This window comes from Tiliqua scincoides, chromosome 4 (assembly GCF_035046505.1).
Source record: "Tiliqua scincoides isolate rTilSci1 chromosome 4, rTilSci1.hap2, whole genome shotgun sequence".
Lineage (NCBI taxonomy): Eukaryota > Metazoa > Chordata > Lepidosauria > Squamata > Scincidae > Tiliqua > Tiliqua scincoides.
Window position 1 is genome coordinate 111,201,563 of NC_089824.1, and position 19,254 is coordinate 111,220,816.

A 19,254-nucleotide genomic window follows, 5' to 3' on the forward strand; every position below is an offset into this window, starting at 1 on the left:
GCACGAATACAACTACATTTTGCCAACTCAGGAGTCACAGCTATGACTATGGTTAGCAAGAATCAGAAATGATAGTGGAAACCTGCACATGTCAAAGGGGGGGGGGGAGAATTTATGAGTCCATAGGGATACTCTTGGTTACCAAACCATAGTTGGGAATATAGATCTGAATATATTTCATAATATTAGTTTTCTATTTGTATGATGGTTTTGGAATGTTTGAATGTGGTTGCTGTTGCCTATTGGGTGTGTAAATGCTATTTTGGTTTTAATTATTGCTACAATTCTGACCTCTAGTGGGTGAAATATCACTTACTTACAATATGTCTATTAAGTACAATTACTTAGACAGCAATTCAATGTACTTGTGTGCCTATTCAAATCAGTAGAACTTTACGACATTTAATTTTGTCATCGGTATCTGGAAGTTACTCCAGCTGTGCAAATTTTACACTGAACCATGGCTTAGCATTATGCGCACAAGCAACTGCAAACTTTGGGCTTACTTACTCCCTCTCCTCATATACTGTGGACAGAAGTTTCTAACTGCCATTTGCAGCACGCAATCGTTTACTGTTTGTGTCCGAACCCAGTCAACTATGAAAGCCAGGATTATAAAAATGGACGAAAGTGCTTTACTATCATGGTCTCAAAGCAGAGTGTGGTCTCCTGCTAACACAGAAGCTCCTGCACCCAAGTTACAAGGGGAGAAGGGAGCGTGCAACTCCAAGGCTCACAGCTACTTGTGCACATAAACTGTAGTTTAGCATTAATGTCTGGACACAGCCACGGCATATCTTTCATGTTGTTTGTTTTTAGCATTAGTATGGCAGGGGTCTCCAAACCCCGGCCTGGGGGCCAGATGCGGCCTGTAGAGTGCCTCTATCCAACCTGCACCCAGCCTCTGATCCCCTGAGAGCCTCTGGCCCAGTTGACCAAACACAACCAGAGTTATGCTTGTGGGGGGGGGGGGAATGGGGGTCCATTTAAGTGTGTGCTTTATTTCTTGGGCTGTGTTGGTGCCTGGAGAAATCCTGGACACTAGATCCCATTCATTCATTCATTCATTCCAGTCATTCATCTAAGTTCAATCTCTAATGTATCTACTTAAATTTTATATTTAATTTTTTTTTCTGGCCTTTGACACCATGCCAGATATTTGATGTGGTCCTTCGGCTGAAAAGTTTAGAGACCCCTGTTCTAGACCCATAAACCTTTTTTGTGTGTGTGTACAATCTAATGCTGTCACTCTGAATTTTTGTGCTCTTGAATTTGTGGCAAAGCTAGAGCTTGATTTTGAAGAAGAATGAATGTAGCTTTTTAATATTAAAGGTCTTGGCCTTAATATAGCATTACTTCACCCAGACAGGCAGAGCACACTGAAAGGGTTTAATATTGGCACCTGGTTGCACCAGGCACTTCATACTTTGCTTTTTGAGCAAACACATGTGCAAGTGGAACCCCCCAAAACCTCTCTCTCCCTATGAGGCAAAAGGCAAAGAAGAAAGGGGAAGGAGCTTCGCTTCACCATCTGCTTACCTTCATTGTCACTGTTCTTAGTAAAAGTGAAGAAGGTATTGGTGTGTAAGCAGCAGTGTTGGGAATTCGAGTCAGTGACTTGGATAAGAGTCATGAAAATGCGTGATTTGGGGTGACTGGGTGATGTGAGTTACGCACGTGAAAGACTGGAAAAAACTTGAGTCAGGACCCCCCTGTCTTGGAGCTCATCCCCACGCATGCTGACTCATTTACCCGTCCTGGGGTGCTTGCTTACTGTTTTTGCAGAATGGAAAACCTCGTGGGGCCAGCATTCCAACAGGCGAGCAGAAGAGAGTTCCAGCCTGGAGCCAGGGAAGGGTTAATATGAGCATGAGGGGGGAGGCGGTGCGGGGCTATCTTTTCCGATCTCTGATTGGAAGGAAGGAATGGATGATCATTGGACAAAGGATGTTCTGAGATGTTCATTGACTGAGGGAGGACAGGAGGAGAAGCCAAGGAGGTTCTTGCCTTATGATTCACTTGAAAAGCCCAGGGAGATGGAGGAGGCAAGGAGGGCATAGTGATCACATTTTGCATGGCATGGCTGGTAGGGCAGGGAACCCTCATTGAATGACCGGCTTCAGTGGGACTACATCTGAGTAGGGCTGCAAAGAATTGGGTCGTCCTGGTAAGCCTCCCAGCTGCTGCTTGTGACCCTCCTCCCTCTTGCCGCTTCTGTCCCAGCTCTCTCACAGTCCCTCCCACCCCCTCCCGCCTCATTTGCAGATGAAAGGGGAAGACAGGGGAGTAGTTAAAGAGAAATCACACACATATACACAGAGCCTGGCAGCAGCCCAGTTTTTCCCATGGCTGGCTCTTTAAAGGAGGCGACTCAGCCCAAGGAGTCAGGGAAGGAGTTCATAGCAATCACGTTTTGCACAGCATGGCTGGTAGGGAGGGGGACCTTCACTGAATGTTTGGCTGAAGTGACATTACTTCTGAGTAGAGCTGTCAAGGATTGGGTTGGGTCAGCAGGGGATGGGTTGGGTCAGCAGGGGAGTGAGTATAGAGAACTCCAACACACACAGAACCCAGAAGCAACCCTGTTTTTTCCACAGCCGGCTTTTTAGGGGGAGGGGGCAGCTCGACTAAAGTCCACTAGAGTCACTAAAGGCTGACTCAGAGATTCAGAAAGTGACCCTGTTATGACTCTTTCGAGTCGCAGAGGGTGGTGACTCTGCAGCTTGACTCGATTGAAGCCATGCTGGATTTTCCCATCCCTGATAAGCAGACCAACTGGTATGTAGCATGATTATTGAAGGAGGAGGGAGGGGGAGGACATACCCCTGTGATTTTTGCACAGACAGTTCATCCTGCTCCATCCTTTCATCCTGCTCCATCCTGTCTTCCCATCAATCAACTTGCTATCTAGGAAGGAAAGTCTTTGGAGAGCAACAATTGATTGGGGAGGAGGGGTGAAAGAGAAAGAACAAATGTGAGAATCACACTGGTTCCTCCCACCTTCCTCTACCCTTCCAGCCATATTTGCACTCCAGGGACTGAGAGCATGGAGAACAAACAGCAATCTGGGAGCCAGTTAGCTACAGAGTACTACACTCTGTTGCTGTCATATAAAGGTGGGGGGTGGGGTGTCTCAGGTGTTGGCAGGATGACCCTTGAAAGCTGGTGGGTTCTTGGTCAGTTCCTGTTCTGGTTGATCTTCGACTCTGTTCATGAATGGAATACTGTGTCTAGTAAAGTTCATAAAAATAGCAGGTGGAATTATTAAACTGTGCCACTTTAGACTGCTAGTGGAATAACACAGTGAAATGTTTTCTTCCTATTAAAACACAAAGCCTTCTAGAACACAAAGTACTATGCATTGGGGAGAAGGTTCTGCAGACATCTCCCTAAAGTGCTAGCTTGTATGCTCAGAATGTTGTCAAGATAGGGAAACATTTGTCCATGAAGTCTACCTGCAACCTGAAGTGCAAACAGTCTGTGAAGTGTTGTAGTGCTTTGCTTTTTCAGGTGACTGCCAGTGATATTTGGAACTTTTCAGCAGAAACTATTCTGGATGGACTTCATACCTCCTAGTCATTTTTTATGTACAGAGCTTGTTTTTAGTTAGTTCTGATGGTACTTGTAGTAGTAATGTTTTTAGTATTTTATAAGCAGAAGTAATTTTTATTTCTTTTTCTTTTGTAGGGACTGAATATAATCTTCAATGTAGCACTTGCTCTCTTAAAGGTAAGCCATTTCTGTGATTATTCCAGTTACAATTGATTGGGGGTGGAGTGGAAGAAAGAGGCAGAACCAATGTGAGAATCACACTGGTTCCTCCCACTTTCCCCCGCCCTCCCAGCCACTGCTTTGCAAATTAATTGATACAAATGACTATTTGGGTAAATTGTACAAGCCCGTATGTCCTTGCTTGCTTAAGTTCTGCCTTTTGTGGCTCATTGAGCCGTTTGAACAAAGAGAATGGGAGGAACCTTATTCTTTTCCAATATACAAACTCTTTCCAAATAGTTTTTATTCACTATAGCTGTTTACAAGCTTGCCTGTACAATTCATATATGATATAATAAAAATAAAATATATATACGTATAATAAAAATAAAATATAGAAACTGGATTCAGAAGCTAGTTCTTCTAAACTTACTACCAGAAAATATATAATAAACTGTTATCTGTTATCTATTAAGGCAGTGGTTTCCAAACTTTTTAGCACCAGGACTCACTTTTTTAACCCATTTTGGCCCAGCCCACAGGTGTACACATTTGATCCCAGTTGCATATGTGCAGCGTTGGGCAGAAATAACTTAAATGACACTCTGTCAGAACCCACCTAGGTTTACCAGACTTAAAAAAGGAGATCTAAAAAGAAATATTTATTTTAAAGTAATAATAACCAGAAAAATGACCCTCGGACATCTACCTCCCTATATTTACTCATCTTGCAAACTACAGGAGCTGAGCGCTTTGCAGAGTAATTAGCAGCTTCAGTATCTGATTTTTAAATAGCCTCAGGGCTTGAGGCAATTAGTTATCACCCTTTGGAGACCCACCAGAAATCAGGTCGCAACTCACCAGTGGGTTCCAACCCACAATTTGGGAACCACTATATTAAACTGTTACCTGATACATTATTTTTATGAATGAGATTTGGATGAAAATTTGGTATATTAGTTCATGGATTTTGAAAGAGTCTAACAGGAGGCCCCAGGCTATCTTATGATTTGTGCTCAGTTTAAAGGAGTATAGACAAGACTTGAAATGGAGCAAAATACTCTGGGCGGAGCATTTGCACCATATTTGGATAAGATTCCTGGTGTTCAACTTACCCTCACTATTAGTTCCTGTTGGTTGTAAATATGTGGATGTTAATATGGGAATTGCAGTATAGCAGAGTGGCCTGTAACACTTCTTGAGGAAACTGTCTCTGTTGACCAGGTGACCTCATTCATGTTAGGCAACTTCTACATGAAACCACTGGGTAAGGTCATCAAGGGAGGTGGATAAGTCCTTTTAATGTATATATAAAAGCGTTGATGCTCCTGTATAAATACACATTGATGCTCCTGTATAAATTGATGGTGATGATGATACTTGAAATGCAATTTTAAAGTAAGAGATCAATTTTGTGGAGTTAGGGGACAAAGCTACCAAACTCTGTTCTCCAAGCACATTATTTCAGTTGGGAACAAGAAACCAGCAAGTAACATGCAGTTCTTTTGAACTTCTCTTTAACCAGACCATAATCTTCCTCTTAGGTAGATTCCCATCCTTCTTTTAATAGGAAAAGTTTCAGGACTGGAGCAAGGATGGCCTCTCACCTGTTGCATTGAATCATTCTTCTCACCTTACAAGCAATAGCAACTGCCAGAGGCAGGGTTCAGAAAAACCAGTTGCGGAACCCTGAGGGCAAGTTGCCCATGTTCCATGCTACTGAAGATTAATTCACATTAAACATTGGAAAATTAATGATTCCTGGAAAAGTATAAAAGCTAATTATTGCTACTCCAGGAGAGCCTGGCTCAAGTAAATCTTCATACGAGCAATCTGACTGTTGAGCTGATAGAGAGCCAAAAAAAGGCTTTTTAGGCCTATAGTTCATGACAAATGAGACAAACTGCAATAACAAGATTAATGTGCCTTGAAGTTTAAGGTGCCATCAAAAGGAAAAATCTTAGATCTGGATGAGGGCCAATAAGCTGAGATTGAATCCAGAAAAGACAGAGGTCCTCCTGGTTAAGAATTCCTCAGTGCATATACTGAGTCATCTGCCCAGTCTGAATGGGGTTGCACTTCCTCCTGCAAAATCAGGTGCACAGTTTGAGAGTGTTCGTGTACTTGCAGCTCTTTCTGGAGAACCAGGTTGCAGTGGTGGCCAGGAGTGCATTGGTCCAACTGGTGCACCAGCTGTGGCCATACTTGAGTTGATCAGACCTGACCATGGAGGTGTATGTGTTAAGAACATAAGAAGGACTCTGCTGAATCAGGCCAAACACCCATCTAATCTGGCTTCCAGTATCTCACAGCAGCCCAAAAGAGGCTTCAGGGAGCATACAGACAACAAGATACTCGCATCTCGCTGCCACTCCGCTGCATCTAGCATTCTATTTACCCTCACACCTCACAACAAAGACTCAGACTGTGGCTTGGGTTTAACTTGGGCCACTTGATTAAACACAAGTGACCAATTTTTAATGCATGAAACTTACTGAACACACCTTCCTTCCCTTGCCAGTCTGAGATAGGCAAAAAAACTGCCATCCACAGCTAGTTCAGATGACAGAAAAAGATTCCTACCCAGCCCTCATAATGAGCAACAAGCTAATATCATACTGTACATACCCATCATGTCTTGTAACCTATGATGGACTTTCCTCCAGAAATCTGTCCAATCCCCTTTTAAGCTGTTTCTGCTCAATATTGCATATACACAACAGGGATCAAATGTGTACACCTGTGGGTTGGGCAGAAATTGGTTAAAGGCATCTAGGCCAGATGCCATCACCACATCCTGTAAGGAGTGAATTCCACAGACTAATTACATACTGGGTAAAGAAATATTTTCTTTTTTCTGTTCTAACTCTCCTGGTGCTTAGTTTTAGTGGATGTCCCCTAATTCTGGTGTTGTGTGAGAGGGAAAAGAGCATCCCTCCATCCACCCTATCCATATCTGCATAATTTTTTATGTCTCAGTCGTGTCCCCCCTCAGGTACCTTTTTTCTATACTGAAGAGCCCCAAATGTTGAAGCCTTTCCTCATAAGGGGTGTGCCCCAGCCTAGTAATCATTTTGATCACTCTCTTCTGCACCTTTTTTAGTTTCACTATGTCCTTTTTAAAATGTGATGACCAGAACCAAACACATTACTCCAGATGGGGTCGTTCCATCCATTTGTACAATGGCATAATAATATTGGCCATTTTATTCTCAATTCCCTTTATAATCATCTGTAGCATAGACTTGTCGCAGACAGCTCAGAACCCATTAGCCTATATGTGAATTTTGATTTTTTTTGCCCCAATATGGATTACATTGCTCTTACATTGAAACGCATCTGCCTTTTTGCTGCCCATTCTCCCACTTCGAAGTGATTCTTCTGGAGCTCTTCACAATCCCTTCTGGTCTTCACCACTCAAAAAAGTTTAGTGTCGTCTGCAAACATGGCCACCACCCTGCTTATCCCTGTCTCCAGGTCACTTATGAACAAGTTGAAAAGCACCGGTCCCAGGACAAATTCCTGGGGCACACTGCTTTTCACCTCTCTCCATTATAAAAACAGCCCATTGACACATACTCTGTTTCCTCATCCCCAACTAATTCTTAATCCATAAGAGAACCTGCCTTCTTATTCCCTGACTGTGAAGTTTTCTCAGCAGCCTTTGGTAAGGGACTGTATCAAACACCTTCTGAAAATTCAGATATCTAATATTCACTGGTTCTCTCACATCCATATGCCTGTTGACCTTTTCAAAGAATTCTAAAAGGTTCGTGAGGCAAGACTTACCCTTACAGAAGCCATCCTGATTCTCCCTAGCAAGGCTTGTTCTTCTATGTGTTTTAAGATTTTATCTTTTATGAGGCTTTCTGCCATCTTACCTGGGACAGATGTTAGGCCTGTAGTTTCTTGGGTCCCCCCTCTTTCCCTTTTTTAAAGATTGGTATAACATTTGCTGTCCTCCAATCTGTGGCACCGTGGCCGTTTTAAGGATCATGTTGCATAGTATAGTTAAGTAATCAGCAACTCCATTCTTCATTCCTTAATAACGCTTGAGTGGATGGCATCTGAGCCCAGTGACTTTTTGATCTTTTCTTTGTCAATTATATCTAAAACATCCTCTATCTAACTTAGGGCACAATCCTAACCAATATTCCAGCACTGACCTAGCCGCAATGCAAACCCAAGGTAAGGTAACAAACATGCCTTTACCTTGAGGAGGCCCTCCATGATTGCCTCCCACTGCAGGATGTAGTGCACACCACATTGGCACAGCTATGTCAGTGCTGGAAAGTTGGTTAGGATTGCACTCTTAATTGCTTAGTGAGATGGGGCTGTTTGGGCAGTGGTATCTTCCCGAGATCTTCTGCTTCAGCAAAGAACTTAAATTTCTCTGCTATCTCCAACTCCTATTTTATCTCTTCTTTTCCTCCCTTACTATCCAGTGGACGGACCACCTCTCGGGACGATAGCATGCCTCCACTATTACATTTTTCCTTGTACCTGGAAGTTTAACCCACAATGATTTTATAATGGATGCAGTCCCACCTTCAATCTCAACTCTAATAGATTCTACCCCTTCTTTGATGCAGATGTCCACTCCACCTCCAACATGACCCTCCCTGTCCCTCCTACAGAGTTTATAGCCTGGGACTGTGGTATCCCACTGGTTCTCTGCATTCTACCATTCCACCGCATTCCAAGTTGGAGGGGTGGCAGCAGGGGGTGAGTCTTCTCTGTAGTGGTACCTACAGAGTTCCCTGCCAGAGGAACTAAGAATTTCCCCCTCCCTCATGGTCTTTCAGTGAGATCTCAAAAAGTTTCTGTTCCATCTCGTGTTTGCGTGAGCTGTCATTTGTCTGCCCCCTGTGCCTCTGTACCAGTCATTTGGTTATAAATAGTTGCCCTCTTCCAATTGATTGTATTCCTTTATTATGATTTTATTCATTGTTTTTATATATTGTATATTTTGATCTGAATTGTAAGCTGCCTTGAGCATTTGCTTTGGCATAGGAAAGACAGGATATAAATCTGAGAGAGGGGGAGGGGGAAAGGAGGAGAGAGAGAGACCAACCAGACTTCAAAAATTCAAACTGAATGCCTTATCAAGATCAACTTCTACAGAAGAACTATTTCCATTCAAATCTTTAGCAGTGGTATGGCCTAAAATAGTCCGTAGGGAACATGGTGAACCAGCTACTTCTGTTGACTGGTTTCCATATTGCTACATCTTTTCTCTTTTAAAAAGGAAATGAAACAGAGAAACAAAGCATTACACATAATCTGAAGTAAGCAAGTCTCTTAACACGTCTCCTAATTTGAGTATATCAGACTTCAGGGATATCCCATATTTGTTTGCCATTCAGCACTACTTCTCCCTCAGATACTGTCCTTAAGGAAGTCATTTCTTCTATGTCCCTCTCTTTCAACTGATCTTCCAATACAGTGGTTCTCAAACGTTCTCTAGAGCCTTTTCAACTCTTAGCAGTGGTCTTGGGGAGCCCCAGAGCTCCCAGGAGCACAAATTGAGAAACTCGGCTCCAAAACGTTTTCATTCCTATTAACATAAGAACATAAGAACAGCCCCACTGGATCAGGCCATAGGCCCATCTAGTCCAGCTTCCTGTATCTCACAGCGGCCCACCAAATGCCCCAGGGAGCACACCAGATAACAAGAGACCTCATCCTGGTGCCCTCCCTTGCATCTGGCATTCTGACATAACCCATTTCTAAAATCAGGAGGTTGCACATACACATCATGGCTTGTACCCCATAATGGATTTTTCCTCCAGAAACTTGTCCAATCCCCTTTTAAAGGCGTCTAGGCTAGACGCCATCACCACATCCTGTGGCAAGGAGTTCCACAGACCGACCACACGCTGAGTAAAGAAATATTTTCGTTTGTCTGTCCTAACCTGCCCAACACTCAATTTTAGTGGATGTCCCCTGGTTCTGGTATTATGTGAGAGTGTAAAGAGCATCTCCCTATCCACTCTGTCCATCCCCTGCATAATTTTGTATGTCTCAATCATGTCCCCCCTCAGGCGTCTCTTTTCTAGGCTGAAGAGGCCCAAACGCCGTAGCCTTTCCTCATAAGGAAGGTGCCCCAGCCCCGTAATCATCTTAGTGGCTCTCTTTTGCACCTTTTCCATTTCCACTATGTCTTTTTTGAGATGCGGCGACCAGAACTGGATACAATACTCCAGGTGTGGCCTTACCATAGATTTGTACAACGGCATTATAATACTAGCCGTTTTGTTCTCAATACCCTTCCTAATGATCCCAAGCATAGAATTGGCCTTCTTCACTGCCGCCGCACATTGGGTCGACACTTTCATCGACCTGTCCACCACCACCCCAAGATCTCTCTCCTGATCTGTCACAGACAGCTCAGAACCCATCAGCCTATATCTAAAGTTTTGATTTTTTGCCCCAATGTGCATGACTTTACACTTACTGACATTGAAGCGCATCTGCCATTTTGCTGCCCATTCTGCCAGTCTGGAGAAATCCTTCTGGAGCTCCTCACAATCACTTCTGGTCTTCACCACTCGGAAAAGTTTGGTGTCGTCTGCAAACTTTGCCACTTCACTGCTCAACCCTGTCTCCAGGTAATTTATGAAGAGGTTGAAAAGCACCGGTCCCAGGACAGATCCTTGGGACACACCGCTTTTCACCTTTCTCCATTGTAAAAATTGCCCATTGACACCCACTCTCTGCTTCCTGGCCTCCAACCAGTTCTCAATCCACGAGAGGACCTGTCCTCTAATTCCCTGACTGTGGAGTTTTTTCAGTAGTCTTTGGTGAGGGACCGTGTCAAACGCCTTCTGAAAGTCCAGATATATAATGTCCACGGGTTCTCCCGCATCCACTTGCCTGTTGACCTTTTCAAAGAATTCTATAAGGTTGGCGAGGCAAGACTTACCCTTACAGAAGCCATGCTGACTCTCCCTCAGCAAGGCCTGTTCGTCTATGTGTTTTGAGATCCTATCTTTGATGAGGCATTCCACCATCTTACCCGGTATGGATGTTAGGCTGACCGGCCTATAGTTTCCCGGGTCCCCCCTCTTTCCTTTTTTTTAAAAATAGGCGTGACATTTGCTATCCTCCAATCTTCTGGCACCATGGCCGTTTTGAGGGACAAGTTGCATACCTTAGTCAAGAGGTCTGCAACTTCATTCTTCAATTCCTTAATAACTCTTGGGTGGATGCCATTAGGGCCTGGTGACTTATTGATCTTTAATTTATCAATGAGGTCTGAAACATCTTCTCTTTTAACCTCTATCTGACTTAACTCCTCGGTCAGGAGGGGCCGTTCGGGCAGCGGTATCTGCCCGAGGTCTTCTGCCGTGAAGACAGATGCAAAGAACTCATTTAATTTCTCTGCCATCTCTAAGTCTCCTTTTATCTCCCCTTTCCCTCCCTCACCATCCAGAGGGCCAACCGCTTCTCTGGCGGGTTTCCTGCTTCTAACATATTTGAAGAAGCTTTTATTATTCCCCTTAATGTTGCTGGCCATGCGTTCCTCATAGTCTCGCTTGGCCTCCAGTATCACCTTCTTACATTTCTTTTGCCACAGTTTATGTTCCTTTTTATTGTCCTCATTAGGGCAAGACTTCCATTTACGGAAGGAAGCTTCCTTGCCCTTCACAGCCTCTCTAACTTGGTTGGTTAGCCATGCGGGCACCCTCCTGGATTTAGTGGAACCCTTCTTTCTTTGCGGTATACACCTCTGCTGGGCCTCTATTACTGTTGTTTTAAGCAGCCTCCATGCACTCTGTAGAGATTGGACTCTTTTTACCCTCCCTTTCAACCTCCTTCTAACCAGCCTCCTCATTTGAGGGAAGTCCGCCCGTCGGAAGTCAAGGGTTTTTGTTAGAGATTTGCCTGGTATTCTTCCCCCAACGTGCACGTCAAAACGGATCGCAGCATGATCACTGTTCCCCAATGGCTCAGTAACATTTACATCTCTAACCAGGTCCTGCGTACCGCACAATATTAAATCCAGAGTCACCTGTCCTCTGGTGGGCTCCGTGACTAGCTGATCTAAGCCACAGTCATTTAGCACGTCAAGAAATCCAGTTTCCTTATCGTGACCAGAACACAAATTGACCCAGTCAATATGTAACCATGTAACAATCATGTGTAACCATGCCACCTGTTGACTATTATCAACAGGTGGCAAGGAATCTATCCTAGTCCATGCATGCTCAACTCTCTATTGGTTACCCTCTTGTCTATTACTGACATAGCCACTCCCTGTTTGAGCTGTTTTCCTTAAATGCCTTTGATTATACCTTATTATTCTTCCATTAGCCAAATCCAGCTTATATGATTTTCGGTTCCCTTGATGTAATACAGTGCCCTTTTGCTTAAGTTTACCCTGCTTTGTTAAATGTTGAATTCTCATGGTATACCCTGGATAAAGTTCTGGAAGATCTCTGGCTGATCTGTTGTTACACAAGTCCTGTCTCTGTTACCTCCATCTCCTTTATTTGCTCAACGTTGCATATACACAGCAGGGACCAATGTGTGCACCTGTGGGCTGGGCAGAAATGGGTTAATCCCTCCAAGGGATGTCCCAGTGTATCCTGATTCTCACAGTCTGCTGCTTATGGGTAAAAGTGTCTTAGTTCTTCGACTCGTCAGTCTTTGTACTGAACTTGAATTTCTGGCATAAGTTGCAGCCAAAATGAAGATATTATCTGACCTTTCATCTTGCATCTCTGTTGACAACATAAAAAAATAAAGACCAGGGCATTGCTGAGGAGCTATAGAAGGGACCTGCTCAGCTACACAATTACTTCTAAAATAATGATTTCAGAACAAAAGGAAACCTAAAGGAAGAGTGAACAAAATACATTTTTATTTGTTTTGTGTGTGTAGAAGAGCATTCAGTTATGTGCCATAGTCTGAAGTGGTACAATCTAGACAGAAGTTTGTCACCTTAGAGCACGCACATATAGCATTCTCACACATCTTAGGTTCTCATACATATAGCATCGGGACACACTTTTTAGAATGAGAATCTGTCATGACCTGCCGGAAGTGATGTCAGGACTGGAATTGACATCATCAAGCAGAAAATTTTTACAATTCTACCCACACTTACCCAGGAGTAAGTCCCATTGACTATCACTGTTAAATGAATATACATAGTAGCTTGTTAAAAGTGCAGGTCTGTTACATTTCCCCAAATGCAGTCACATCCCATGGTAGCATCAAGTCTAATAGATTAAAAATAAAATATTGAAATGAATGGGGACCAACCTGGAATTGGCTCACGACCCACCTAGTGTGTCCCGACTCACAGTTTGAGAAACACTGCTTTAGAGAGATCTGGGACTTGGTGAGGGGAATTCTTAGAAAATTATTATAGTTTTCTTTTAAATCATTGTGCATATGTAGAAGGTGAGCATATATGCTTCCAGATTGTGGTTAATATATTGAGCTAAGATTGCAATCCTATCCACCCTTACCTGGAAGCAAGCCCCATTAACTTCTGAGTAGACAGACAGTACTTCTGAGCAGACATGCATAGGATTGCACATTAAAAGATTTAGCAATATCAGATAAATAATATTGGGCAAGAAGTGTTTTGATGTCCCCCATGCTAACTGCATGCAAGTAAAATATACAAAAATATGATTTTTATGCATCTCTAGTGTGGTGTTCTTGGTGTTGTCCCTCAGTAAGGTCCTGCTCAATATTAACCCCTTTCCCAGTAAACTTACTTTAGGTATTTAGAGCTGTTGTCTATTCAATCAGTGCAGAGGTTCCCACATTCAACAGCTTTGATGCTTTCCACCCTAGAAATTGTAATTAGTGCTGCACAGACAGTACAAATGCAGACTGTGCCATTTCAGCTTATCGTCCTTCATTAGCACTCTGTGCCTCTCTGCTTCCATCTGCTTTGCATCCATGCAGCAATCTGGGTGGGACCTGTGGGTCTCCTCTCCCCCTCCTTTCTCCCCTTCCCTTTCTGCATGCATAGGCAGGATTGAATCTTGATTTGAAAGCACATATGAATGAGGCCAGTATTTTGGTAGGCTGCTAGTCTGACTTCCTCTAAGCATGAGATGCTGAGGCTATACAGTGTCTGTGGGCATGGGCAGCTGTCAGGCTAATGTAGATGAAAGGTGGATTGGGAGGGGGAGCTTCTCTGTCTAAGAGCTCACTATTGGCTTCTTATTACAGCATTCTCTCCTGAGACACCCACTGCATGCTCATTCACCTACCTCCGCCTCTCCCTTCCCCCTCCTTTTCTACCCCTTCATTACTGATTCACAGCAAGAGGCGGCAGCAGCAGCCTAGCCAGGCTTGTCACGAATCAGGGATTGCAATGAGCTCATCCTTTTTTTCTTTGCAGCTTTACAACTGGCCTGGGTTTATTGCTCATCGCTGCTTCTCTCTGCTTTTGCACACATTCACAGGCGAGCTGGGCCATCGCAAGCTATTCTCACACTACATCATTCTCTTCCATTTTTCCTATTTTCAGGCATTTTTAGATCCATATCATCTTTGGCTTGTGTTTTCAGTCTACTTTGGAATATGGTTGGAGCCAGCATCATCTTTGCTTCTTAGCAAAGATGTTTTCTATTTTTTGAGGCCATACCTGACAGTGTCTCATAGGCAGTACAAGTATTGCTGTTTGGGAGACCGCAAACAGACTCCCATAATACCCCAGTGCAAAATTGTGGCTTAAGGGGACAGTGCTTCTCAATCTGGATACTTGTTATTTTTTGCTGATGGAAGAAGGGGTGCCTTGCCCAACCCCAGCTCCTAAGCTTGCACCACCCATCAAAAAGTCCCAGGATATACAGGATGAGAGAAGCAAGCTTGTGAATGAGTATGCCTGTCGAGTCCTGGAACTTCTGGGGATGGGGCATCGCCTGTTTGTGCCTCGGCTACTTGCGGTGAGATCCTTGTTTTCTTGAAATGGATGCATAGCAAATGTGCCATCCTTCTCACTCCATCTGTCTCCAAGTGTCCATTGCATGATTGTATGAGGGGTTCCCTATTTTACGCAGTACACTGAGGAAGTAATGATTCCTGACTGCTTTCCTTCTGGGCATTGGGCAAGGGGGCTGGATTCAATTCCTTTCTGTGTCTAGTGCTGCCACTCCTCTGTTGGCCAGTGGTGTCACAGCTGGATTTGGTTTCAAAAGGATTTCCTTAGCCTTCTGGCTTTTCCTGTTTGGAAGAGCAGGATTGTCATAAATATGATAGATGACACAACTGAGTGCTAACTGCAAATGCATTCAAAATGTGTAAAACTTGATGCTATCAACCTTGATACGAAAATGAGTTCCTTCAGTGTTGATAAATAGTAATAGTGGAAATCAGATGCTTTTGTGTTTGACAGTGAGAGTGTAGCTGAGAGTGAGAGAATAAATTAAAATTTTCAAGTATAAAATGATTGAAAGGTGTTCTCTTATCCATTACAACAAAGAACTATGTCACTGTAGCGTGAATCCAGGTTTAACTTGCATTGCTTGATTTCTTCAGGGACAGGAAAAACAGTACAGGTTTGAGTGATTCAGATTTATGCTTAAAACTCTTTAATGCATCTAAATTCTCATCCTTAGTATCACAATACTTCTGCCAAAATGACATCAAAATGTTTGGACAGTTTGTTCAGTAAAAGTCAGGCCCAAACAAAAAGCATAAACTGTCTGTTTTTATCAGAATGTGCCTATAGGGCTTCTGGGTGTTTAGGTTTTCTCATTGTCTGGTTTGTAGTCCACCCTGTGTCTGGGACTTGGGATGGGTACCAACATCTCTTTTTTTTTTCCCCTTGCAGTTGCCCCTGGAGGTGTTTTGTTGTTCTGATACTGAGAGTGAGATGTTGCTAGAAGTGTACCTCCCTTTTTTGTCTGCCCTGAAAATATCCATGCATCTATTTAGCCACAAATGGTATCAATCTGAGTTATACCCAGTTGAAAAAGAGCACATTTTTCAATGCACATTCATTCATGCACATTCACTTCAACTTACTCTTCTACAAAAAAAAAAGAAAAAAAATTGTGTATAGAAAGAAATTTAGCAAATCAGATATTGTCTGATTGTCACTTATGGGTGGATCCTGTAAGGTTCTTGTTTACTTCAGTAGGTCCAATTCTCTCTGCCCTCCACCTCCAGAATCCCTCCTTCTTGTTCACATTCAAATGTGGAATTTGGTTTTATATTTTTGAACTTGATGCAGTTCCACAACCTTGAAAATCTGAAAAAGAGCCTGATAGTCTGTGCAAGAATAACCTGTGTCAGACTGAAGCTTTCCTAGTCTTGTATGGCCAGCTAGATGCCTCAGAAAGTGCATAAACAGGACACGATGGGGGGGGGGGGAGCTTTCCTAGCTCAAATTTGTCCCTAGGATATTTTACTGACAGGCATGTTGCCTCTAAATGAGGGGTTTCCATTTCACTGCTATGGATAATAGCTGTTGAAAGACCTATCCCTCATATTGGTCTTAGCTTTTTTTTGAAACCTACTTCCATATGTTATACTGGGGCTCCCTGGAACTAATTTGCCTAACTCCAAGCCATAGTTTGGTTACAGCTGAACAATTCTGTTGCTTTCAGGGCCTGATTATAGGCAAAGAGAAGCCTTGTTAGTTACATGCCCCATAGGTCTGAGAGCTGCTTTCCAAGCTAAAATATGGCAAACCAGATATCACTGCCCTTGATGTGCAAGTACATTGTTACCTACCTTTGCAACTAGAGCTCAACTATACAACAATATTTGTAAGGAAATCATGACCAAAGTAAATAAAACTTAGGTGCCCCAGCATCAATTTCTTGTCAGGTTCATTTTGCTAGCAAAGGGACAGGAGGTCTGAGGGTGCTTAGTAGTCTCTTAGAACAATTGGATGGGATTACGCCCTTTATTCAGCAGTGGCAGTGGGAAATGGCTACATTAGAATGCTCAGTTTTCAGTTTCCTCATTTTTTTGATATATAGTAAGATCAGATATGAAGTTTTGGTCCAGTGCTTAGTCTCTCAAGTTAAAGGTGCTTGTGCTGAAATTGATCTTAAGAGTTGCACTTTCTGTGATTTATAAATGTTTCCTGTTATTATGTGATGTGTAGAGAGTTGCTCTGGTCACTAAGTAACATAAAAGAAGCATTCTGCACATGGTCACATTTGTTCTTCCATAGGATTTCCATAGGACTTCCATAGGATTTTCCATAGGACTAGGCTCTTGATACTGAAAATGGGTTGTGAAACTTCCATGTCAAATTTAAACATTGTTAAAACGATGCTTTATAATTGATGCTACCACAATTGACTTAATTTTAATATCCTGAAAATTATGCTGGCTGTAATTGGAAGTCCTGTGCACTTTTGTGATTCCTGGCCCAAGTTCCTGTTTATGTTGGACACCTTTGAACCCAGTAACTTGCTGATGAGGCTTGTGGAAGTATGGAAGTAGTTTGCATTGATCTGTCATGTCTGAAACTTTCCAGAGCCTTATTTAACAATGGCTGCAATCCTAAGCAACTTTCCAGCACTTACATAAGGGCAATGCAACTCTGAGATAAGGGGAAAAACATTGCCCTACCTTGAGGAGGCCTCCGTGACTGCCCCCAAACTGTAGGATGCAGCACACGCCCTGCTGGCACAGCTATGCCAGTGCTGGAAAGTTGCTTAGGATTGTGCCCAATGTTAGAAAAATAATCCAAAGACTGAGAAGCAAAAGTTATCACCAGGACTTTAATGCTTGTTTGTTTGCAAATGTCTATCTTCATAGGCTTTGCAAGGTTTGCTTCCTGGATATAGAAGAATAAGTGCATCAGCTTGTTAAACTCTTACATTGCTCTCAATCAATCAATCAACAGTATTTATATACCGCTTTTCAACTAAAAGTTCACAAAGCGGTTTACAGAGAAAAATCAAATAACTAAATGGCTCCCTGTCCCAAAAGGGCTCACAATCTAAAAAGATGCAAATGAATACCAGCAGACAGCCACTAGAACAGACAGTGAGGTGAGGTGGGCCAGTTACTCTCCCCCTGCTAAAAAGAGGAGCACCCACTTGAAAAAGTGCCTCTTACCCAATTAGCAGGGGTTATAGCTAATAACTCAATTGCTAATACCCAATTGCTCTCACTATGATTTTTCTCGGAATATCTTCTCACCGTCAGATAATTTTTTTTTTCCAGGAAATGGTGGTCCTCGCACAAATTCTCTTTGGAATATATACAACGATCAATTCAAGCCATAATGGAGCCAATGTGATTCTGTTTTGTTCTGACAGTAGTTCTCCAATGTGTTCCATTGCAGACCTCCAAGGAGGACCTTTTACAAGCTGATTTTGAAGGTGCTTTGAAGTTCTTTAGGGTACAGCTGCCCAAGAGGTATAGAGCTGAAGAGAATGCTAGAAGACTTATGGAACAAGCTTGCAATGTTAAGGTAAGAATGGTCATTGCTGCCTCTGTAAGGTGAAGTTAAGCCTAAGAAAAGCAACCTGAAGAATCATGGCAAAGTTTTCTTAGTTTTTCAACAAAACTAAGACTTTCTCTTATTATCCCCTCCACTCTTCCTCACCACCCCCCCAATCTGCTTTGAATAATAACTTGTTAGCATTTGGAAATTGGTTTGTGGTAAGCCTGGATCTACAATGATCTTCACTTGCTGAAGTATGTTCTGTCCTACATAAGCCCAGTGGTGGTGATGATGAATGTGTACAAATGCCTGAATAGACTTGCTGCAAAAGCCATGAGTTCAAATTCTGTCCAAGAAATCTGAGGAAAGTCATTAAATGGAATGGGAAATGGGAAAGCAGCACTGCCCTGTGGAATGTGACCTGTCTTGTAAAAATGTTTCCCTCTCTTTATTCATTGACGTGAGTTCACTATTGTGGTTGGTTCTTTCCATTTCACAGATGAAATAGCCCCTATTTTTCCCTAGAGGGGGCTGCAGTCAACTGGCAAAGGGCAGTTTTTAGTAGGAGAGCAGCATGAGAGGAATGACTAAAGAATCTTCTCTTTGTCTTTGTTTCACATTGCAGTTTCAGGAGCTGCATGTGCAGGTATCCTAGCCAGTGAATGTGTGAAAGGGCAGCAATGTTTCTCTTCTCTTGATCAAGTTTCAAGGCAATAGCATGAGCAGCAACTATATATCTCAAGTTATTCACCAATAAGCAGTATATCACATCTCATTCTGGTATTCTCTGCAAGTTTCAGTCACAAAACCATGTTCACTTGTATCCTAATATCATTTTCCATCAGCAGGAGCCCATCCAAAGTTGAGATTGGTTTCTGAAAGCAGTTCTATGTTTTTCCAAAATCAATCAACTTGAAAACAGGTGGTTGGAAGGGTTGTGGCTGGAAGGTGGGTCTTTGGAACCCTGAACCAAGGGCTACAAGTCAAGGGGTGAGCCCCTCAGCAGTCCATAAGATCACTTCACCCTTCAATGGCCACTTCACCTCTCCCAACATGGCCTATACAATTTTTGAAATTCTTGTGGGTTATGCCACCTTTTGAGATACAGTTGACTGTGAGCCATGAGAGGGCGGGTTTTGTGGTTGACCCCATCCTGTGGA

General features: G+C 42.9%; 1 protein-coding gene across 5 annotated transcripts in view; it reads left to right on the forward strand.

The window, feature by feature from the left end:
* Positions 1 to 19,254, forward strand: part of RABGAP1L (RAB GTPase activating protein 1 like) — a 231,946-nt gene that overhangs the window by 156,743 nt on the left and 55,949 nt on the right. For 4 of the 5 annotated variants that reach the window (XM_066624190.1, XM_066624188.1, XM_066624187.1 and 1 more), the window contains 2 exons: positions 3,688 to 3,729; positions 17,993 to 18,121. In XM_066624190.1, the coding sequence (XP_066480287.1) occupies positions 3,688 to 3,729; positions 17,993 to 18,121 (171 nt within the window). Of the gene's footprint in view, positions 1 to 3,687; positions 3,730 to 14,355; positions 14,628 to 17,992; positions 18,122 to 19,254 lie in introns of those variants that run through there. The other variant, XM_066624191.1, reaches the window with a different exon arrangement.